This window comes from Musca vetustissima, unplaced genomic scaffold (genome assembly GCF_032173495.1).
Source record: "Musca vetustissima isolate MV318-11 ecotype Yass unplaced genomic scaffold, APGP_CSIRO_Mvet_v1 utg37007, whole genome shotgun sequence".
NCBI lineage: Eukaryota > Metazoa > Arthropoda > Insecta > Diptera > Muscidae > Musca > Musca vetustissima.
In genome coordinates this window covers 9-25,472 of record NW_026882935.1, presented here as the reverse complement: position 1 = coordinate 25,472, position 25,464 = coordinate 9, and the positions used below count along the sequence as shown (strand labels likewise).

Below are 25,464 nucleotides of genomic sequence, written 5' to 3'. Positions count from 1 at the left end.
CCCATATACTCTTAACATTATTCTACACACAATCAAATCACCATATATCCCTCGATTTGTAAATGATTGCCGCACTATGGTTTGACTTATACGCTACCGTTCAATTGCTTTTGGTTAACTCCAAAACACATGATGTTTGCAATTACACGCTAGCATATCTCTCATTTGCTGCAAGACAGGCATAACTCTAATAAAGCGATTTTGCAGAAAATGCGTTTAAAGTTTTCAATATACTTTATATGGGACAGAGCAATTTCTACAGCTTCCCAATTAGATTGTATAAGATATATTTATATGCATTTTTTACACAATATGAGGTCTATTATAGCGAACAATCGTGCATCATTAACTCGAAAATCACGTTTTTTGAGTTATGCCTGTCTTGCAACAAATGAGCGATATGTAGTAGTTATCCGAAGCTTTCTAACTGTCTGGTAACCAAGCAATCGAACAGATGGGGTTAAATTCACCGTCAATTGGTATTCCGTCTTCTGTGCGGCTAGATATAATTATATGGGAATTAAATTTCCACAAAAGTTGGAATATGGCTTTTCGAACGGATGAACCATCTGAATGCTTGAATGATTAGGTTAGAAATCATTGCACAACGATGTGGGGAAAAGGATAAATAGAAATAATAAGAGTTGAGTAGTTTTTTCACAGTTGCTTGTGGTTATTGCATTTGTTAAAAAGTGTTGCGTATTTTGCAACCCCAAGGATTAAAAATTGATTACTTCGCATATGTAGCAAATATGCAAGTTAAAATACTAAAAACTTAACAAATGTTACCTCAATGTCGATCGGACAGACGTAACATCTTTGATGGACTCTTCTATACATGAACCGACTTTAATCAATTCACACATCTTTTAGAAATCTATGCAAAACTTCTTCGAAATCGGTCAAACATTGGGTATTGAAATGAAATCAGTCAAAAAGATATATGGAATATATATTTCGACAAGTTCTAATTTTATTCGGTACGCTGCAACATTTCGTCTCGATCAAACATATATTAGACTTTGGTGCAACTTTGCACTAATTAATATATGTGAGAGTTGTATATAAATCTGAAGCGCCAGACGCACATGCATAAATCCATATAGAAAGTGATTTATGATCCTCGGAAGTAACTACGAATCTATCTAGTTTTCTTTTTCCTGATACAAACATATGCACAAAGACATAATACTCTGGGCCACAGTGTTGTGAAGGGATTTTCCCTTCCGATGGTAACGAGATATAAAACTGAAATGATCGAAAATGAGCTATATCGGTCCTCATTACGGCACCACCCTCATAATGATACATCCCAGTTGTTGGAATTTCATACCAAATGGTCCCACTTAGGTATAGCCTCATATAACTTCGCCCTCTAAATTTGTAAGATTTCAGACATGTGTCCCACCCTACCAAGCGTTATCTATATCGGTCCTTGTTGGGAAACTTTCTTTGTAAATAAATGTCAATTCAATAGGGGTTAAATTTTAGGTCTCCTGTAGTTTCATTGGAAAACATTGTTTGCTTATAAAGATCACACCAATTTTGGTGTAATAACATTTCTGGCTATTCCTACCAAAGAACGAAAAGAAATAGAAAATCGTAGACAATAACACTTTGAACCAAAACAGCAATATTTCAGTGACGTGTCCGACTTGTATTACTCACGTGACTAACTTGTTTCACAAGTTCCAAATGCTCGTCAATTTCTGTATGTCGGTTCAACAAGGTGATGTGACTGCAAGATTTATACTACTTATGTAGTTAGCTTTAACATATTAAGGACGTGGTTGAAGTACGCCCCGTTAAATTTTTATATTCAGTCTGGTAATTTTGGGTTTCTAACTCTTCCAAATAATATGAAAAACCAGTAAGGAAAGTAGTAAAGTCGGACTGGGCCGACTTTATGATACCCTTCACCACTTTGGGTATATTCTACATATGTATCCTAACAGACGACGTGTTTTTGTTATATATCTATATCTGAACCGATTTTCACGAAACATGGCAGACATCATTCTAGACCTTATTCATTACGCTGTGCCAAATTTCGTTTAAATCAAAAGATTTACAGGGACTTTAGTGGACTATTTACCTAAAATCGGGCAAAGCTATATATGGGAGCTATATCTAAATCTGAACCGATTTTGACGAAACTTTGCACACATTATTCTAGACCTTATTCATTACGCTGTGCCAAATTTCGTGCAAATCGAAAGATATATAGGGACTTTGGTGCACCATTTACCTTAAATCCGACGAAAATATCTATTGGACGGACGGACATTCATAAATCGACTGAGAAAGTGATTCTATGCATATTCTCAAAAGGAACCATGGGTCTATCTCTATTATTTTTGCCTGTTACAAACATATACACAAAGACATAATACCCTGTAACACAGTGTGGTGAAGGGTATAATAACAGGTAAAAACGTCTTTAAGTTTGGGTGCATTCAAAATTCTTTAAGTCGACATTTATATGGGGACTATTTTATATTGTTATGTGGTAGCAGATTGTTCATGCTGCGAAAAAATAGTGTTCCTAAGTACAGACACTCTAGAAAAAAAAACTTAACCAGAATTTTTTAAATTTATTTATCACCACGAATCCGATATGTCATATTATAGCCACTCCCAAAAGAAAGCTCGTTTAAAAATGTATTAGTATCGAACATTTATATAAGTCAGCCTTCCGGAACACTTTATCCCAAATTAGAGCCCCATCGGATGGTAAATACGGCTAAAGTTATAAAAATACCGAAAATGGGTGGTATCGTTCTATAGAAGCTATACCAAACCGTAAACTGACACTGATAAATATTAGTAGGAAGACTTGACATTCCATAATAATTTGATATATCTAATTACAGCGGATTGAGTAAAAAACATGGTCAAAGCCCTCAGAATACCGAATAATGGTATGATGATGTATTAATGTTCGGAACTTTTCAACCTGAATGTCTGTATTTTCTATTAGTTCGTTGGCATACATATGAAGGGATAAACATTCTGTCGCACTTTCTGATATTATAGAAAATTTGGCTAATTTCCCAATCACAGAGGCCGTAATTTGGTCTCCCGGTATCTTGAAGGGTAAAAAGATTGATTAATTGTGCATGCAACCTGATATATTCCCAGCTCAGAACAAGTGATTCTGGAATGATTTTTAATGTATAATCATTGACATAATTAATATGGGAGTAACCTAAAGCAGAATTAATTGTAGCCTGGAAATTATTTTCTTTTCGTCCGGCCGTACATACGTCTGCACGTTACAAACATATGCACAAATACAACAGTTTGGTGCAGTGTCCCTAATACCTGTTTTATCTAAATTCAAAATTATTTTCTTCCCAATATTTAGGACTACTATATTCTTCCCCATTAATTGGTTATTGTGTAGCGTATAACTTTCCTCGTTGTGTTCAAACTATTCTTTTCAAAAATATATTTTTAAAAATGTATAATGATATTGCAAAAGTTAAAGAATTTCTCAACAAGTTCCGCCGAAAATGTCAACTACATACTAAAAATGTATATTTTGAAGGGACATAACAAAAAAAGAAACGAAAAAAAATCAAAGAGTAGAAGTGCAACTGTTTCATAATTTCTCTTCCTAGCATCTAGTTGGTTTTGTTGTTGTTGAAAACAATTTTGCAACATTTCAGTTTTGCCCCTCATTGCTCACAAATTGTTATTTGTCGGTTAAACTTTAAGAAAAATACTACCGTTGGGCGAAAAATATTGTTCTGTAAATGTTATAACTACATTTTTTGAATAAAATTGTGAATAGTATTTGCAAAATAACCGGAAAGCAGACTTAAAAAGAAAAAGTAAAGGATAGGCATCCTGTAAGATAAGCTTCTATAATTATTTTTGCTTACAGGAAACGGGTCTTTGTCGCACAATGCTAACTATAATAACAAACAATGAAACTGAATTTGGCAATAGATTTAGGACAAAATAAACTTAATATCATAGTTTATCTCTCAGTATATATACTATTAGATTTAAGTACACATGACATTTATTTAATGATCTTAATTTATCCTAGCTTAAAAAGCAAACAACAACAAAAGCCTCAGAATACACATGAGACATTGTACTATATATAATTGTAAAAGGAAACAAAAAACCTAATATAGACGTTGCTTGCACTCGCTTTACGCTTTTAATTGTTTAATTAAGATAAATTCATTCATTCAACTATTCTCTTTTTGATGTTGATTCCACGCTATATAAGCCAAGACTCAAGAGGAATTCTTTACTCGTACTCTACAGTTGTTGGTTTGTTTGTTTAATTAATTAAGTTTTATTGCCGTTTGCTGTAATTGCGGAAATAGGCAATGCCTGTACGAATGAACGAACTGTACTGTATAAAAATAATTAAAGGGAATTACAATTAACAAAGAAGTATTAAAGGGTATTTGAGTTTGAAATAAATACAGATTAAATTATTTTCATCATGAACAAATAGAGGCTTACTGTAAATGAGTGCAATCGTAAAAGAGGAGACGTTCGTAATCCGGAAATCCCAATCACACACATGAAATTGTAAAATAATTTTTTTTTAACAGAACTCTATGCTGATTTCCCGATTTAGATAGCTCCCACATATATCTTTTATCGATTTTAGGTAAATGATGAACCAAAATCCTAATGTTTGTTCGATTAAGTCGAAATTTTGCACATCGTATCAAATTTAGACTAGAATGACCCTTCACCACTCTTTTATACAGGTTATTCGTCGCTGTTTTTATTGGTTCAAATATCTATGTAGATCATAAAATTAATTTCGACCAATTCCATTTCAATGGGTTTCCAAAGATGCTATGTGTCTTCTATGTGCAAGATATTGTACGTATTATCATCCCTTGTGCGTACTCCAATTAGGGAAGGGTATCATATAGTCGGCCCCGTCCAACTTTTGATCTGTTCTTACTTGTTTTAATTTATTTTGCTTTCACCAGGAGTTCGATACATCAATTTTTCGGTTAAAAATTTAGTAATACCGAAAAAAGATACGGAACTTTAGTACAGCCCCATCGGTTTGAAAAAGGAGCCAATATTGATCATTTCTTGTAGGTAGATATTTTTTAATGAGAATGCAAAATATAAAATTACATCTAATTCGGTTGTAGCACGTGTCCAAACAGAACCAAACAGAGGAACCAATTAAAATTCCCGATAATGCCGAATACGTGTTACCGATGTACCCCATTTCAGTACCAGCCATGTTAGCTAAAGACTCCTAAACTACTAAACCGATTTTCACGACATTTTCACAGTCGATTTTTGAGTACATTTGTGGTAACATAGGGTACTTTAATTTTTGATAAAGGCAGGGGAAACAGTAGCCCCAATACAAATTACCCCTTAATTTTGACCATGTTGAAAATAGGCAATGGTAAATTTTAGTACATATACAAACCACAGATACATAAATTATCCAATGGTGAATATACCTGTTCACTAAGTTCCCAAATCGCTTTTCTGTAGGAGTTGGAATTCGCAATTTGTTTTTATGAAAATGATAAAAGGAGAACTATCAGATAGTGTTGTATGGAATAAGAAGAACAAAATGCTAAATCCACGGAAAATCATTATAATTTATTTACAAGATGGCAAAATTCGTATTCGTATAATTCATATTAGAAACAATTTAAATAGATTGGACTCTATAAACCAATTAGTACTGTATACATTTTGGTCCTCTTCTCTATATTGAAGAACTCATAACTTTACCAAAAATTTGAATTTTTCACATTTTTCTTTTGATATATGTCGTCCATAATCAGGTCTTGACGTATGAAATCCGAAGAATATATATCTACTAGCTACATATTAAATATTTTTGCTCTCAATCATCTTTTGAAAAACGCATATCTTTAGATTTTTCTTTTGATATGTATCGTCCATAATCAGGTATTAGCATATGTAATCCGAAAAGTATATATTTATTAAGAGCGTATTAAATATAAGCCCTAAAACATGTGTTGCCTTTGAGCAACATTTGGCCATAAAGTGTTAAGTGTGCTAAATTAATCAGTAAATTGTTCACAATTTTTCGTAAAAATTTTGTTATTCTCAAAAATATTACAAAAATAAAGTAAGAACTTGCCAAAAACACAAAATAACTTCATATCGGACGTACCGAGTATAATATTAAAAAAATTAGTATTGATAATATGACAATTAAAAAGAGTTTGTGATTTTATGTGTTTGAATCGATGTTTTTTAAATTTGACGCAGAAGTATCCAGTGAGACTATAAATATAATGGAATTCTTATATTTTGCAGGAAAAAATTATGAAGTTTCAAAAATATTAATAAGAGTATACTTTAAAACCTCCAATGATATACTGCTATCATGGCGGGGAATAACTTTTAAATATGAGTTTTGTACCTATGAGCTAAAAAAGTAGTATCAAAAAGGGTACTTCTAACATATATACAAGCTTTATATCCAAAAATTTAGCAAACAATTTGTTTTATTTTGTGTGTTACCGATAGACGCAATAACCTCTGAACAGATGTTAATGAGATTTACAAAGTATGTCTGAAAGTAAGAAAGGCTAGAAAAACTTCAAAAGATTGGTCAAAATTTAGCGGGTCAAATGGACCCCGACTTTTGTGTGGAAAATTACAAAATTTGTATTCTATGTCGTATATAATTACTCTAGAAGCACATATACCCGAGAAGTTAACAGTATAGCCAAGAGGAGTTGTTAGCCTTTAAATTGATACCAATTGTATTGTGGTATGTACTCGGATGTGGGAGTTACACTTAAATATTTACAGGTGCTTACGTATTTATTTTTTAGAAACAAATTACCACACTGGTTAACTGAAATATAGCGATGATCGCGTTGAAAAGTTCCATGAGGTTTCTGTTATGATCAAGGACAACGCCTATAACTTTCGGCGATGATCAGATAAGAATTTTGGGATGAAGTGGACCGAAAACTTAATTTTTGTTTTTGTTTTTTGTTGTTTTTGAAAGCCGAACATCACAACACAACCCACGGTGAAGGGAATCTGGACAAGTTATTATAAGGACTAATAATCGGAAAATATTGCAGTGTAAGGAAGAGTTGCTGTTGACATCTGATTGGGCGACAGGGTGTAGACATCATGAAATATTGCCCAGGCTTGGAATAAACATCCGCAGAAAGTTACAGTTCCGTGGTAGTTGTGTAGGGTATCGTATGGTCGGCCCCGTCCGACTATACTGCTCTGTTCAATGTTTTTTTTTAATTTTCAAAATCTGCATATTGAAAATAGAAAACATGAACATATTTTTGACTGAGAATAACATAGTTTATATAAACCTCTAAGATTCCGCGTGGATGCGGAGTTATATCATCAAACATAATCATACCTCAACCAGTTAGAAAAGTTCAAGGTCTGACGGGGCCGTCTATATATGGAGGACCGTTGAAATGGAATCGGACGAAATTAGTTGTGTGATGTACACATATATTTGAACTAAATCGAAACAACACATACCATTTGTGAAAAATTTAATCCCAATCATTTGTATGAAATCGAGCAAAATTTGTATGGGAGCTATATATAAACGGACATATTTGAGCAACCGTGGCATCCACCATTTGGTATACTATAGCACAGTGCGGTTTCCAAAATTTATCTCGACACAAATCAATACACAATTCTAATACGCTATGCAATATTTCACGTAAATTGAACAGACATAGGCACCTCCATTTGCACCATGCATAAAATTGGACACAAATATATGTGGGAATTATATTTGCAACTGAATCGATTTCAACAACAAAATATCATACAAGGTGTACAGGATCTATTGTGTACCATTTACATAAAATGGGACTAATATATATATGAGTCATATTTAAATCTGAACCGATTCCAAACTTAACAAAAAATATTCTAGACTAAGTCCATACCCGCTGCTAAATTTTAGGAGTATAGAACAATCATAATATCCTCGGTGCACCATATAAATCTGCTCTATATAAAAATATACCGAGTTCCTTCTCACATACATATAAATACAAACTACATATAAATTTAACAAAAATGCTGTTGACATTTAGAGTAAATTAAAAATCAATATTGTTAAATGTCAAAAATGTAATGAATTAAATATTTACCAAATTTTGAAAACGATGGATAAACAAATTCTGAGAAATTTGTATAACATAAGGAACATTCTTTTTTTCTTTCCATTCTGTTTTATGCAAAGTACATTTTAAATACTCAATTGACCCAAATATAATTTAGGCTCCATGAATTTCCAGCAAAGTATATGCTAAGAGAATTTATGAAGGATGCTTCTGTTTTTGATTCCTCTTAATGATATCCTATTTGGTTATGTTTTGTATTTTTAGGCTGGTACGAGGACAACTGGTATGAAGTCAATTTAGAAAATGAAGATATTTCATGTACTGTCGAACAGATGCGTATGGCTGCTGAAGGTCACTTAACCACGGAGGCCCTGATGTGGAATCAAAATAATCAAACAACCATATCGGGGATGACAGCTGATGGATTTCGGTGGGTAGTTAGTTTTTTTCGGTTTCCATTCATATTTCTAATTTTTGGTTTGTGTTCTTCCTCCCTCCTGTTACAGTTTACGTTTAAATCAAGCCTTGAAAGAAGAAGGTTTCGATATTAGCAATGATCGTTATCCAGAAGGTTATCAGGAAGCGCCATTGGCATATGATGCCGTATGGAGTGTGGCATTGGCCTTTAATCGTAGCATGGAAAGACTGAGGCATCGCAATAAAACCTTAAAGGAATTCACATACAACGACAAAGACATAGCTGATGAAATTTATGCAGCGATGAATTCAACGCAATTTTTAGGAGTATCGGTGAGTAGAGAGTCTTTTGCTTCAAAAATGTCTAATTTCGGTATACTCTAATGTAACATAAAACCACAAAATGTTAACCGTTTTAGCATTCAGAGCTTCCCGTCCATGTGTTGCAATGTGATAATATTATTTATTGTTGTAGTAGTAGCAATGGCATAACATTATTTAAAACACACTCACGCACACATTTCACGTTTTATTTCGATTTAATTTCAGGGTGTTGTGGCATTCAGCTCTCAGGGAGATCGTATTGCTTTAACGCAAATTGAGCAAATGATTAATGGAAGATATGAAAAATTGGGTTATTATGATACCCAATTGGATAATTTGACATGGTTGAATTCCGAACGATGGATAGGAGGAAAGGTAAGTAATAAATGAATGAGTGGACAATAATAATAACACAATATGCAAATGTTATTTCGTAGTTGTTGCGCTTATCAGAATTTTGTAAATAAATTGAGTTGATTAACTATATTACTGCTAATACTATATGTGTATACAATTTTTATATGAAATTATGGCTCATCGCAATCAGGCAAGGCGAAGCTAAAAGCGTTTTAAACCCCTATTCAATAATTATGGCAAACGATGATGTACAGCTATTTTCAGTTGATTTTAGTAAAGAGACAATAAAAACGGAAATTATACCTTTTTGAATTTATAGATAGAGATTTAGAAATCAGTCCACAATGGCATATATCCACTCCAGAGGGTCACAATATTGGCGAATCGTGGCCAACGCTCGCTCAACGACGAATATTTTACAAAAATTGATGCCATATATAAAGATAAATTCAAGTACGAAAAAAGTTGCCAAGTACGTTGGAAATAATATTTTTTTATTAAACAGAAATCCAGAAACAAGTTTGATGGGAAAATTCGGCGCTTCCATGGACCTTTATAGATAATCATCTGCATAGCTATAAGTCAGCGTTCAAGAAAACTTTATATTAAATTGTAGCCACATGAGCGTGAAAATGCGGCTAGAGCCTTTAAATTTCCAATAATTAGGCAGTACCAAAACAAAATACCGATATTTATAAATTTTGGTACGAAGGTACCAGTGAGAATTCAGAATATTAACTTACATATGACTCCTCTTGGAAAACGTCCCAAAGGCTTCAAAATACTGAATATTGGTTTATACTGTTATATTTACAAATTTCAATACATATAGCAGATAGAGCTTTGAAATTTTGCATATACATTGCTGAAACTCCTCGGTGTTTGGTATTGAAATGGCATATGATATATCTGTGGACTTTTTAAGGTAGGCCCGATTTAACGGTACCTCCCAAAATTCGGTATTTTGAAGTTTGGTCACGTTTTCAACCTAATCAATCATAATTTCATATTTTGGGTTCTCACTTGGTAGAAAATGTTCCTAACAAAAGTGTTCACTGTTAGTATTTTGGTGACCATGGGCACGATTATCAACTAAATTGACTGTATTTTATTTTTATTTTTTATTATTTTTTTTCTGATATTGCGTGTTCTCGTGGGGCATACGATTTTCTCACTAAAAATTAGCCCACATAGACAATGCCAAGCAATGTTCGGTATATTGAAAGTTTCAAGCTCATTTTCTTAAATTACATATTGCGGGATTTGGAGCCAGACACACATACAATGTCGTCCAAATCCTAAGTTGTGAGGATATTAGACTTACTTTTTAGTATACCGATCGTCATATCACGACTAGCTGTGTGTCCGTACGTTCGTCCATTTCTCTGTCCATTATAATTTGAAAACACGATGCAGACCACAGTTATGGACCAATCGTCACGAAATATTACATGTAGAACGTGTTCTGCCCAAAGAAGACCCTTATTATATTTGATAATGATCGGTTAACATTTAGGGGATAAAATGGACCAAAAATTTTATTTTGGTCTGGTTTTCCGGTCGCACAAGAGGTTACAATTATGACACGAAGAGGGATCTGGCCATAGAATAACAATAACAGGTTTCTTGAAAATCGGTCAATATTTTGGGGGTCAAATGGACCCAGACTTTTCTGTGAAAATTACAAAATTTGAATTCTGTGGTCGATCTTTAATGTAATGCCTATTACATTTTTGTATGTACTCGGATGTTGGAGTTATAAGTAAACATTTACAGAGATCTAGCTATTCGGATTACTATTACCACACTAGAGGGATCGATTTGATATCTAAGGTTATAGAAACATTTTCCTACCGAAGTGGCTGTAATTTGGCATTTCATGTTATATTCTATTCGAAATTCCCATATCCCATATAAAAAGAACGCGACTCATTTTTGGTACTCTATTTCCATAATTTGGTTCTTCGTTTTCCCAAATAAACAATCTACTTGCTTCCCGGCCTTTAAAAAATTAACAAAATATAGTAAATCCTGAATTCTGTTTGAAATATTTAATTGTCAGCATAAATCTAATGTCGTTTCGATTGAAAACATTTTCAGAGAAGACGATTAACATAAAAATGAAATTCCACATTGTTGAGGTTTGTAATTGGGTACAACCGTTTGAAATATTTTAGGTAAAATCCCGCCAAGTGAAAAATCGATAATTGGGACAATTGGTTGTTGATTTCAAATATTGAAAACATTTGAAAACATTTTTGCGAGCATATTCATGATTTTTGGTACATAGGTTAAGGAAAATATGCGGACTCGAAACCAGTTCGCGTTCGCAAATTCGGATGCTGCGCACAAAAGTTATAGCGGTTTTAAACCTTGTATTTCAAATATAAATTAAATTAATTCTTGCATTTGAAAAGTGATTTTAAAGTTATAGCGGTTTTAAACCTTGTATTTCAAATATAAATTAAATTCACTTAAATTAATTCCTATTTGTTGTAATTCGCGAATTTCATCACAAATGGATAAACACATTTGTTTTCTTTGCATACTTGGCAAATCACATCGCAATACGGTTTAATAGTCGCGAAAAACAAAAAAAAAAGCATGAACATATTTGAAAATAAAATAAATAATTTTTTTTTAATTAAAACAAAACGTTTTTGAATTTTCGATTTTTTTATACGCCTTTGCCTTAATCTACTAAAATGTGCGACGCTTTATTCTTCAAATTCTTTTAGCCGATTTTTAAATAATTGTAGATTCCTCTGTTAAGAGTTTTGACTTTAACAATTACCAAATATATTGCAGTTACAGTATATTAAAATGATCAACATTAAAAAGATGCAATTCGCGTATTCGTTGAAATCAGTTGATGCGCATGCGGGTTTCGTATAAACCGAATCAATATCTTCCAATAATTATGAATTTTTCGAGGATTCATTTAGCGGCCGAAGTGTGCCGCTCGATGCACTTTACTATGCAGAAACCCTAAAAGTCGCTAAAAATGACGCAACGTGCATAAGATTTGTATGCGCATCCGATTTCAGTAATCTCCAATGAAAATACACACAAGTACACCTATTTGAAAAGATGTGCCGCCACAATCAAATTTGTATAAAATACGCATATTATTCGAGTATCGATGTATTTTTGACCTATTTTCACACAGATTCGCGTATATGACAATATAAACATGAATGTATGTAAAATCAATTCGAAGAAAAACGCGAATTAGTCAAAACAAGTTTATTCAGTTATTCCTAAATTTATCCGCCGTTTTATAAAATTCCTCGGCTCATTATTAAAATCATGCGCGATTCCAGGGCATTTGAATGGACTTTCTTAAATTTAGACTCAAATTTTCGTCTTTTGAATCAGATTGCAACGAAGCTACGGTGAGCACATTCATGAGATACATACTAAACGAAGTAAAATCACTAGTTCTACAATCCTATAATCAGGATTTTTATATATAAGAAAAATTCGAAAAATACCGAAAATCCGGCTTCAAAATGTCAGCATCCGTTTTGGGTGGATGCAGTGATTATATCGAAAAAATCATATATTAGAACCATATTGTCCATAGGGTATTTTGCAAATCACAGATCAAGTTTTGTATGCCACAAATCAGGAAGGAACACAAAAAACTCGTTGGCTTCAACACATTTTCACCCATTTATGTCCCCTCCACCATAGTATGGAGGGTATATTACGGAGGGTATATTATTATAATGAGATAAAAAAATTAAAATATTGGTTTAAAAATTGGCATATACCGGATATTAATTAGGCATAGCCCTCATATAATGATATCCCCAAATATTCTCTATTTCCTACACTATGTAATAAATATTGGTCCCCCTTTAGGCATAGCCTCATATAACTTTGTAATGTAAATTATAGTAGTTTGAGGATTTTATACTCTACCATGCGTTATCAGTATCAGTCCACTTTTTACAGTTTACAGGTTTTAGGAAAAATCCCCATTAAAAATTGCTGAAATTTGTATTTGGTTTAAAGGTTTACATAAATCGGTTTGTAGAATTATCGGTATATGCCCACTTTTTGGTATGTTCCCTATATTGTCAGTATACCTATGGTGGAGGGTATCCAAAGTTAACTTATTATTTATTACTCCTATTCTAAGATATTGACAAGAACACTTCATTTTATAGAAATGAATTTAAATTATATGCAATATATTAATATTTCGCGAGTTATAAGCTTGCAAACCTAAGTTTCAAGGAATTTAAAAGATTTTTGTGATTTCCCATATATAGTTTTTACGTATTTGAAATCAACAATATATCTGAACAATGATTCTTCATAATTACCTAAGTATATATAAATCCAACTTTCCGTTTTATATATTCTTCCATATGAATCTATTTTATCCACATTTTAAGTGGATACAACCATATGAATAATATTGTATTACATTTTTATTGTTTTTTTTTCTCCCTCACAGGTTCCTCAGGATCGTACAATTGTAAGACGCGTTTTACGCACCGTATCGCTGCCATTATTTGTCTGTATGTGTACAATATCGTGTTGTGGTATAGTTGTAGCATTAGCCCTAATTATCTTTAATATATGGAATAAACATAGAAGGTAAGTTGAAATATCTTTACTGTTTCATATATCTTTCATTTTCCGCAGGGTGGGATGGGGGTATAACAAAAAGTTTAAAAATTATTGTTTACATTAATTGCGTTGCATTGATGTCTAAAGTACGAATGGTGGTCTAAAGTACGAAAAGAAAATACTTTACTACAATTGTTTTTATTCTGCTATAGATAAAACTGCTAAAGGCTCGAAAGGAAGTATTTTTTCTTTGCATTGTCTCTTCATGCATCCATAGAATGTGAATAGAAGAATACCATACTGAATTTTTATTGTTTAAGATGTATAAAGAATTTCCCAAGGAAATTACCTTATCTGTGATAATATGTCACAGAGAAATTTCTCTATAGAAAACTTCCACATCAATATTTTCAATGAGGAATCACAATAAATTTTTTCATAGAAAATTCCGCAATCTGTGATGAAGTATCAATGAGAAAAGTGTCTTTAGAAAAATGGGTCATCTGTGATGAAGTATAACAAAGATAATATTCTATAGCAAATCACACCATCTGTGAGAAAATTGTCTATAGATGGTGCAATTTTCAATAGAAAATTATCTCTTTTATGCTTTATCACAGATGGCGGAATTTTTTATAGAAAATTCTTCTCCGATTTGTGAGAGGTATCACAGGGGAAATTTTCTATAGATAATTCACCCATCTGTTATATGGCATCAAAGAGAAAATTTTCTACAGAAAATTCCCCATCTGTGATTCGGTATCACAGAAAAAAATTATCCATAGACAATTCATTCCATCTATGATAAAATATCATATAGAAAAAATTTCTGTAGAAAATTCCAACCATATATATCACAGAGAAAACTTTTCTATAGAAAATTCCACCCATATGTGATGAGTTTTCACAGAGAAAGTTTTTTATAGAATATTTGACGTCTGTGATGAAGTATCACAGAGAAACATTTCGATAGAAAAATCCCCATATAGTTATGTTTTATGCTTGATAATAAAACACATTGTTATGTTCTTGTAATATTTTATTATAAATTCAATAGTTATTTATTATTTCGGCTAAAGACTTAATATTTAACCGATATTTTAAGTAACAACATTTAAATTTGAGATCAACTTACGAACTAACTTTTAAATATGTAATCATCTTCTTACAACTTATAACTACATTTTATCGGTTATGATTTTACTCTCTATTATTCTCTCTGTCTGAGAAGTATTTCGGGAATAAAGTGGGCAGTTTGCACAGAGATAAAAATAAGAGAGTTATAACAATAAGAGAGTGAGTTATGATAATAAAAGATATTTATAATAATAAGAGAGAGATAGATTAATATTTAAAGAAGATAGATAATTAGAGTATGTGAACATGATAACAGTAGGGGACATAGAATGTGACTCCCCCATCCCTTGATATTACATTACTCCTGGAATGTACTTATACTAATATATGGAAAAAAACTGGTTAAATATGAACATTTACATTAGTCACTTGAGTGATATTTATACTATTTTAATCTTTACAATATGTTTTATTTTACATAGTTATTTGTATTCGCAATTTCTTTAAAATGTTATAATAAGTTAGATTAAAACAAAAAATTTATACATTTTAATTTCTTCATGACGGTATTCTTTTCCTTAAATTTTCTGCCATCAAATAAATAATCATCGTTCAATATATTTTTAATCAATTTACAATAAATAGTAAAAATATACATTTCATGAAGGAATTTAACCGTCTTATTTCTCCTATACGTACATATCTTGCAATAGAATATTTTGCTAAAAAATGTAATATTTGTTTCATCACACTTCTGCTGCGCTATAATCTTTGTGTTTAAATTTCCGTTTGTCTACCACATTTCTCTCATTTATTGGTTTCAAAATATCTCTTATAAAATCATTACTGTTTTTGAAAATACAATCACCGAAATTATGGTTTTTATACTTGTCTTCAGTTAAAATTTGTGTTTTGGATTTTAATTTTAAATATTTATTATTGAGATTTTGTTGTGTTATTCTTCGATTAATTTTAATATAAGATTTTTCTTTAACATCTGATACATTTATTTCTTTACACCTTTCCGAGTCTTTGTCATATTTTACAATCGTACATCATTGTGACATAGGGAAGAGATTTGCCATATATTGATTTATATGATAATTCAGAGGTTTTAATATCTTTTGTACATATCTTATTTGTATTTTCCAAATTGAAGCTATTTATTTTATTCATTTTGGAATCAAATGTGAAATTATTACTTATTTGCTTATGTTCCAAAATGTTATTACTATTTACATTCTCCTCCGCAGTTTGCACAGAGATAAAAATAAGAGAGTTATAATAATAAGAGAGTGAGTTATGATAATAAAAGATATTTATAATAATAAGAGAGAGATAGATTAATATTTAAAGAAGATAGATAATTAGAGTATGTGAACATGATAACAGTAGGGGACATAGAATGTGACTATATGCGATGGAATATCACAGGGAAAGTTTTCATTGGAATTTCCTATATAAAGTCGCTGATCTGTCTTTTGTCGTACCCTTAGAAAAAAATATAACAAATTCAATTTAAAAATGCAACGGGTGCAACATACATCACATCCCATTTCATTCATAACACGGTCGTTCGTGTAACATACATCAAGGATAATTTTAATGGAATGCACATTGCTTTTAACAGCATCTGTGATGTTGGCACACACACACACACACAAACATATTTGTCCATTTTGTTTCTGTTTTGTATGAATTGTTAGTGGATGATGACGGTGTACGCATACATTTAGCACAATTTGCCGCAGAATCCTACGCGTTCTCATTGGACGCCAGTTGCTCTTTGTTTTTGAGCTGCTATAATCTAAAATGATAGATGGGAGGGTGGATTATCTACTGGATGGTTGGCTTCGAATGCTTAGGGGTTTGTGTAATCTTTTTTTCCGTTGTATGCGAATGTGAATTCTTTTGGTAAAAATGTGTGCCAATGACTAGGTTATCCTTAATTTATGGTGATGGAGGTACATCGCCAATGCACTCCAATAATCATACATAACATTGTCATAGTGCAGAGCGACGAAAAAGAAAACAGAAAAAGCATCTGACTTACATACGGGAACTCTAGGTATAAGTGGTTTTTGTTTATGGAGCAAAACCCAGCAACAGTAGCAAAATGTGGAACATTTTTGTGAAACTATGAATGCATCACATTGTTGTAAATGATGGCACGAAAGCGGGCAATGATGCAGATATTGTTGTTTATTTAAATTTTGCCATGCATTCAACCCAGAAACTGGTATGCAGGCAGAGCACCATGAACAGTGGTGTGGTTTCTTTTCTATATAATGACGAATTTGTCGGAAAATTAATTCTGGCAATAATTATGTATATCAGGTTGTGAGTAATTTGAAATATTGGCAGATCATCATGAATCTTTGATAATGAGAGAGAGGGAAAATTTGTATAGAAAATTCCCCATTTAATACAATGGATCAAGGTTTTGAATTTTAAAAAATCCCATCTGTTGGGGGATGCAAGAAATTGTAGGTTCTTCTGTTGTAATCATGTTAGCATTAAATCAGAAGGTATCAATTCCTGTCTAATATATACAACATATTCATAAATTTTTTTGTGCAATTTAGTATGTACCCCAAACCGAGTCATATGTTACCACAGGACTCATATATGTACTAAAGTGTTCGGTACAAAGGTTATTACTTTGCATAAAAACCAACAAAGCAATAACATACATTTCCTGTTTACATTCATCATACTGTTATATAGCAACGTAATTAAGCAATGTCCCTAAGGAGTTAATAATTACCGTTTTCCAAGGATAACGTTATCAATTCGAAATTAAAAACAATAATATTACCAAAATTACTCGGACTTAATGATTCTACCGATTCAACACAAAAGATTTGCTTTGCTTTATTTCATATCACTCATGAGATTTTCTTTTTAATTTCATTAATTCCTTTGTGAGCATTCATTTTCGTTGCCCCGAAAGGTAGTAAAGACAAAAATAAAAATATTCACCTCAGTGGTTTCTATGATTAAAAGCAACAGAATAAAATAGAGTCATTTGGATGCTCAAGACAATAATCCCCAAAAAAATTAATTTATGTGGAATACCGCTCCTTGCCGAATATTTCCCAGTTGATTTAAAAAGGAGAAGGAATTAAAATCAAAAGAAAGGAATAAGGATGTGAGGTTCGAATGGGACGGACTTTTTGTAACCTTATAAAAAATTCCGTCAAAAACGTAATGGCAATCATTTGCTACCGACGTGAATACACTGTGCAACAAGATTTCAGGGGAAAGAAAATTGTTTTGTGGGTCAATTTTTTTTACAGTCAAATGGAATGAAAATATTTTTCTAAATCATCTTGTCCATCTTTTTTCGTAATTATTTTCTTGAGCCGTACACTAAATACCACACGACGAAATATTTTTTTAAAACCGTCGCTCATAAATATTTTGCGAAACTTTGTGCCAATCGGAATCATTTTGGGTCTTTGGTGCACCACATACATTAAATCGGACGAAAATATGTATAGGAGCTATATCTTATTCTGAACCGGTCAAATGTGGGAGTTTGGTGCACAATTTACATAAAATCGCAAGAACATTTATATGGAAGCTATGTCTAAATCTGTAGCGATTTCCCATGAACTTTTCCAAACTTCATCTGTATATCCTAGATGAGTAGTTGACTTTTTAATTTATATAAATTAATATCTTATTCTTATCAAGATGTCTGCCAAATATTGAGAGGTGTTGCAAACGGAAATACAAATTTTATACTCGTATGAAGGTTGAATACGAACGGTCTAGCCAATATTCTAGGTCTTTTAAATTGATATAAATTAATATTTTATTTTATTCTCTACAAAGGGCGTAAAGTCAAAAAAAAAATAAAAATAAATCGACGCGCCAACGCATTTCCTTTAGGGTTAAGACTTTAAAATGTCATTTCTCTGAATATTTGAATGAATTTTTATGAGATTCAGTGAAAAGGCCCCATGCATCAAACATTTGAAAATTGAATATCAGTGGGAAGTTGTTTGACCACAAGCTCACAACACTGGTTTCTTCTGACATGTCGATTTAATTTATATTTTCAGTGAAATATTGGGGAAGCGTTTGGGTAGTCATTCATAACCACATAAATCGAAATATTCATTGCGGAACAATTGATTACGGAGCCAATGATCTGCTAATGAGTAAAAAATAGTCAAACTGATTTTACGAAACCTGTTCTAGGGTTCAGGCATAATAATGAATGAAATAAGAGCTGGAATGACACGAGATCTCCAGCGTGCATTGTAGACGTTTATGATATGTTAAAACTCTAAAAATTGGTTCCCACTCTTCACATTTAAGTGGCGGAAGACACGAGTGAGGTGGAAAAGAAACTCGCCAACCGTTTATTTCCCTTATCAATTAAGTAGATTAGGTAGATACGCTTCGATGTTATGTATTGATTCATGAATACCTGAAATATAATATACATAATACATTATTTATTAATTTTAATTTTATAATAATCATATTTGTATATTTCTTTTATTTTCAGAGTAATACAATCATCACATCCTGTATGTAATACAATTATGTTAATTGGCGTTATTATCTGTTTAACATCCGTCATTTTATTGGGTATCGATGGACGGTTTGTTAGTCCAGATGAATATCCTAAAGTAAGTGTAAATTATATTAGAGCTTTATAATATGTATATTATAAATACGATTTAAATTTATTAATAATTATTTTCTATTTTCATTAAATAAATAACAGGTGTGTCAAGCTAGAGCTTGGCTATTATCCACCGGTTTTACATTAGCTTATGGTGCTATGTTTAGTAAAGTCTGGAGAGTACATCGATTTACTACGAAAGCGAAAAGAGATCCAAAAGTAAGTAGAAGTTACCATATTCATTAGAATTATGAATTATGAAGTATTTAATATTAATTATCAATAATTAATATTAATAATGTTATACATTATATTTATTAATAATGAAAGAGTAGTAACTAATAAGTGAGTGAGACAAATTTAGCTGAAAAGTTAGAGTGTACAATATTTTTTAAAATGACTTGCTTTTGATTCATTGATTTCATTTTATTTCATTTTTTAGCGCTAACATTTTCCCTTATTATGAGCAACATATCAATAGCCAAACTCAACTTATCGTACACAAACACCCTATCTTGTCCACAAAACACCAAATTTCAATTAATAATATTCATAGCCATAACCAACAATCAATTATTTGACCAACAAATTAGACCGCACATAGCTATCACCACAGTTTCATAAACTGTGACGTTCGTACCCCCTTTTCCCCCTCATCAAGTGTCCATAAATTAAGTACATTGCCAGTAAGGATCATCGTTCAAAGTTTTAGGGTTCAGTGGTGGTAGTGTATGTTGAGATAATACGAAACCATAATTACAAAAATATAATTGCGATAATATCGAACACTTGTATTGGTGATGTCCAAATGAATGATCTACCTTTTTCTGAGTGACATTTTATAAATTAATAATGTTTGGGAAAAATTAAAATCGTATTAAGGTCAAATGTCATAGCATTCATATAGGGAAGGGTTGAGGGTTGCTCATATATAGAAAAACATTAAATTATGTATGGCTTGTGATGGACAAATATTTGTGAACATGCCAAAACATAATATTATTGACAAAATATTGACAGGGTTGCCCGTTTGCAGTGGCACGTGTTAAATACACGTGACCATATGTTAAAAGAAGTGAAAAAGGGGTAAAGTTCGGCTGACTTTTGATACCCTCTACCACTAACAATTACGTGTAATGAAGGTTCCAACACCACGTGGAACTTTGCTGCAGCGAATAATGTTGGAAAGTGTGAATAAAACTTCCTGGGTAATCAATATTGGGTAAATTTTTATATAGGGCATATTAAATATAAGTAAACCTGTGGAAACAAGTTTATGTTACTGACGATCAGAAATACTACATCGCAGTCAATTTTGACGGAAAATTTTTTAAAATGTCCGACATTTATTTTCAAAGAACTTTCTCACGTCACGAGGAACTATTTTATACCTTCAAGACTTCTGATGTAATGCATAATGGGCGAAATCCCAATATAGGGAATATATCAAATAGTTGACCTATGCAGACGATTTTTTAAATGAAGTTTGTAAACCACATGTACACGAAATATAAATTGGAGGAATTTTTAATGGGGATTTTTCCTAAAATCTCAAAACCCCTAAATGTAGACTGATGCATTGTAGGGTGAAAATGGAAAATAGCAATGTTATGAGGATATACCTAAAGGGGGCCAATATTGATTATCTCTACAAGAAAGGCTGGCAATCGTAAAGTATCATTACATGGGGGCTATGCCTAATGGAACTACCCTCAAATGTGGAACATTGAGAATTGTTTGTGGGAGTATTTGGCACTCAAGTAGAACCCAATATATCAAAATACATTCATTTGGATTGAACACTATTTTTACCCTGATATTTACCCTTATACGGGGTGGAAGTACCGTTATAAGTGGACCGGCATTGAGAATATTTAGAAAGAAAATTTGGTACCAAATGGGAATCGGAAATACCAAATTAAAATCATTTATATAACTTCTAATAGGGAAGTTTGGTACCATTGAGAACACAAAATTCTAAATTCCATCTAATTCAATTAAAAAACGTGTCCAAGATCCTTAAAATACAGCAAATTTTGCTGTATACTAGCAACACCAACAAAGTCGTTGTGTGCATTTTTCGCGATGTGACAACATACAACAGTGGGAAAGGTGTGGTATTGTTTGTAAATGCCTTGTTAACCTCGAAGTGAGGCTCCAGCGAAATTCTCATGCAGTTTATGTCGTTGGTCAGCTAAGTACTTCGCTTTGTTACAAGAGACATTTGGGTATGAAAGGTTTTTTGTATAGAAGCAATAGTTTCTGGGGAGAATATCCCAACAAAAAACTAAGGGAACTTATGAGGATCAGTGGCGTGATCCGAAACTATAGTCTTCCCTACCTTACCCCTCGGCAAATAATGCCATACATTTCCCACTAATAAATAGTTGTTTTTCATAAAAACAACGAACTGGGATCCAGCCTGACTATTTTGCAGAAACAAAATACAAATGGTATCCCAAATAAACCGCCAACACTACTGAAATTTTACATATATTAATTTTATAATTAGAAATTAAAAAATTAAAACCAGTAAGGAAAGTAGTAAAGTCGGACTGGGCCGACTATATGATACCCTTCACCACTTTGGGTATATTCAGCATATGTATCCTAAAGTCGAAATTATATATGGAAGCTATGCTATATATATATCTGAACCGATTTCAAGGAAACTTATCAGAGATTAATTTATATTAACTTCAGTACGTTGTGTTAATCGACCTAGCTATGGATCGTTAGTGCACCAGTTACTTAAAATCGGACGGAAATATATATAGAGGTGTATGCAAATCTGAACCGATTTTCACGAAACTTTGCACACATCATTCTAGATTTAAATCAGTGCTCTATCCCAAAATCGAAATATATATGGGGACTTTAGTGCACTATTTAGATAAAATCGGACGAAAATATATATGGGAGCTATATCTTAATCTGAACTATTTCCACGAAACTTAGCACACGTCTTTCTAGACTTAATTCAGTACGCTATGCCAAAATTCGTGCAAATCGAAAGATTTTGAGGGATTTTGGTGCACCATTTACTATATCTGAAACTATATATGGAGCTATATCTAAATCTGAACTGATTTTCACGAAACTTAGCACACATCATTCTAGTATTAATTTAGTACGCTATGCCAAAATTCGTGCACATCGAAGAATTTTGAGGGACTTTGGTGCATCATTTACCTAAAATCGGGTGAAACTATATATGGAGCTATATCTAAATCTGAACCGATTTTTACGAAACTTAGCACACATCATGGTATACTTAATTCAGTACGCTTTGCCAAAATTCGGGCAAATCGAAAGATTTTCAGGGACTTTGGTGCACCATTTTACAAAAATCGGTCGAAACTATATATGGGAGCTATATCTAAATCTGAACTGATTTTCACGAAACTTGGCACACATCTTTCGAGGCTCAATTCAGTACGCTATGCCAAATTTCGTGCAATTGGAAAGATTTTCAGGGTCTAAACTCCGTAAATCGGACAAGAATATATATGGGAGCTATATCTAAATCTGAACCGATTTTTCCCAATTTCAATAGGGTTCCTTGGGCCAAATAAATGAGCTTTACCAAATTTCAGCCAAATCGGATTTTAAATGCGACCTGTACTTTGTTTACAATTTAACATCAACAGACGGACGGACATGCATAAATCGTCTCAGAAAGTGATTCTATGCATATTCTCAAAAGGAACCATGGGTCTACCTCGATTCCTTTTGCCTCTTACAAAAATATGAACAAAGACATAATACCCTGTACCACAGTGTGGTGTACACCCCCATATATATATATATATATATATTTAATTTTAATAATATCGTAAACGGATCAGTATATTTGTGTGGGGCTATATATAAACCCCAATTAATATTATATATTCGTTATAATTATAAATATTATATTTTTTATATCGTAATTTGTGTATTAGATTATTTTATATCTATTATGGATTCCTTTCAGAAGAAAGTGGAACCTTGGAAACTATACACCATGGTATCGGGTCTATTATCCGTCGATTTAGTATTACTGATAGCATGGCAAATATTCGATCCACTGCAAAGGATATTGGAAACATTTCCGCTCGAAGATCCAACATCGACAAGTGATGATATTAAAATACGTCCAGAATTGGAGCACTGTGAAAGTGAAAAGAATTCCATGTGGTTGGGTAAGATTATAAAAAACCAAAAATAAAAATTTAAAATTAATTAAATGATTTTTTTCTCTCGCTTTAGGCCTTGTCTATGGCTACAAAGGTTTAATTTTGGTATTTGGCCTTTTTCTGGCCTACGAGACACGTTCAATAAAAGTGAAACAGATTAATGACTCGCGCTATGTCGGCATGAGCATATATAATGTGGTGGTATTGTGTTTAATCACGGCACCGGTGGGGATGGTGATTGCATCACAACAGGATGCATCATTTGCCTTTGTGGCATTAGCTGTGATATTTTGCTGTTTTTTGAGCATGTTATTGATATTTGTGCCAAAGGTAAGTGGATCTAAAATAAAATGTAATATTTTTTAATATATGGATATGGAAAGATGTGTGGGCTATTAAGGCGAAGAACATGTGGGTTTGTGTTAATGGGCTTATAAAACCAATTTTTTATATTACATTCATCATTTTCTTAATAAGACAAAGAAAAAAAATGAATTTTGTATAAATATCAGGGGTTCCTTTTTAATTTTGCCACACAGTTTAGCTTAAATATTCTAAGAGCGTATACGTTACGACAATAGCCATACGCCCACAGTTCTCAAAATAAATTTATTTTATTCCTAACAAATAAAATTTGAGTAAATATCCGCATTTGTTTTCTGTTTTACCACATAGTTTCGTTTAAATGTCCTATGAGGATATACTTTACGTCAGTAGTCATATACCCACTGTTCCCATTATATAATTATTTACTATCAATTATCTAATTTCAAATATGTTTTATCGTCATTTCTTTTGTAGGTTATTGAAGTCATACGGCATCCAAAAGATAAAGCCGAATCGAAATATAATCCCGATTCGGGCATCTCGAAGGAGGACGAAGAACGTTACCAGAAATTGGTAACGGAAAATGAAGAATTACAACGACTGATATCACAGGTAAAATAAAAAAACTAAATTATTAATTATATATTTTAATAATGATTTCAATAATCATTATTAACCCTAAAAATAATATTGACCATAATTTGTTCTTTCTTTCTCCCCATTTAGAAAGAAGAAAAAATTCGCTTACTACGACAACGTTTAGTGGAGCGTGAAGCTCAAATGAAAACCGCCGATACAAATGGTTGCGGTGGTCCGCTAACATCAGGTGGCATCAACAATGGTACACATCCACCCGCCGTAACAACCACAGGTACCTCATTAGGGGTATACACCTCGGCAACGTCCTCACATTTACCACCCGCCGCATCACTAGCAATTACACAAGGTAAGTTAAATGAAGTCGGGGCAGACATTTTTAAGAACAGGAAATAATTATTGCTAAGAAAGAAGGGAATGGAAAGAAGAAACAATTTAAGAGGACATTGGGCAAGAGGGAGATTGTATAATCAATTATATACTCTCAGGGATTAAAAGAGTAAAACAATGTCTTTAAAAATTTCTCTCTGTGATGGCCACAGTTCAAATTTTTCTTCGGAATTGTCTATAGAAAATTTTCATACTGTGACTATCTCAGTGGAGAATTTCCTATAGAAAATTTTCATACTGTGACCATCACAGTGGAGAATTTTCTATAGAAAATGTTCACACTGTGACTATTACATCGGAAATTTTTCTATAGAAACTTTTCACACTGTGACTATTACAGGGCAAAATTTTCTATAGAAAATTTCACTCTGTGGCTGTCACAGTGGTGACTTTTCAATAGAAAATTATCTACTGTTTTAGACACAGTTATCACAGACTATAATTCCATTTCCCCATT

At 32.4% G+C, this 25,464-nt stretch overlaps 1 protein-coding gene across 1 annotated transcript in view; it reads left to right on the top strand.

Annotated features, from left to right (window-relative positions):
* LOC133329657 (gamma-aminobutyric acid type B receptor subunit 1) overlaps window positions 1-24,641 on the top strand; it is a 39,867-nt gene extending 15,226 nt beyond the window's left edge. The window contains exons 4-12 of the mRNA XM_061538134.1: window positions 8,379-8,544; window positions 8,621-8,864; window positions 9,081-9,230; window positions 13,681-13,823; window positions 19,396-19,519; window positions 19,618-19,734; window positions 23,492-23,699; window positions 23,767-24,023; window positions 24,495-24,641. Of these exons, the coding sequence (XP_061394118.1) occupies window positions 8,379-8,544; window positions 8,621-8,864; window positions 9,081-9,230; window positions 13,681-13,823; window positions 19,396-19,519; window positions 19,618-19,734; window positions 23,492-23,699; window positions 23,767-24,023; window positions 24,495-24,641 (1,556 nt within the window). The remainder of the gene's footprint in view (window positions 1-8,378; window positions 8,545-8,620; window positions 8,865-9,080; window positions 9,231-13,680; window positions 13,824-19,395; window positions 19,520-19,617; window positions 19,735-23,491; window positions 23,700-23,766; window positions 24,024-24,494) is intronic.
* The last annotated feature ends 823 nt before the right edge of the window (window positions 24,642-25,464 follow it).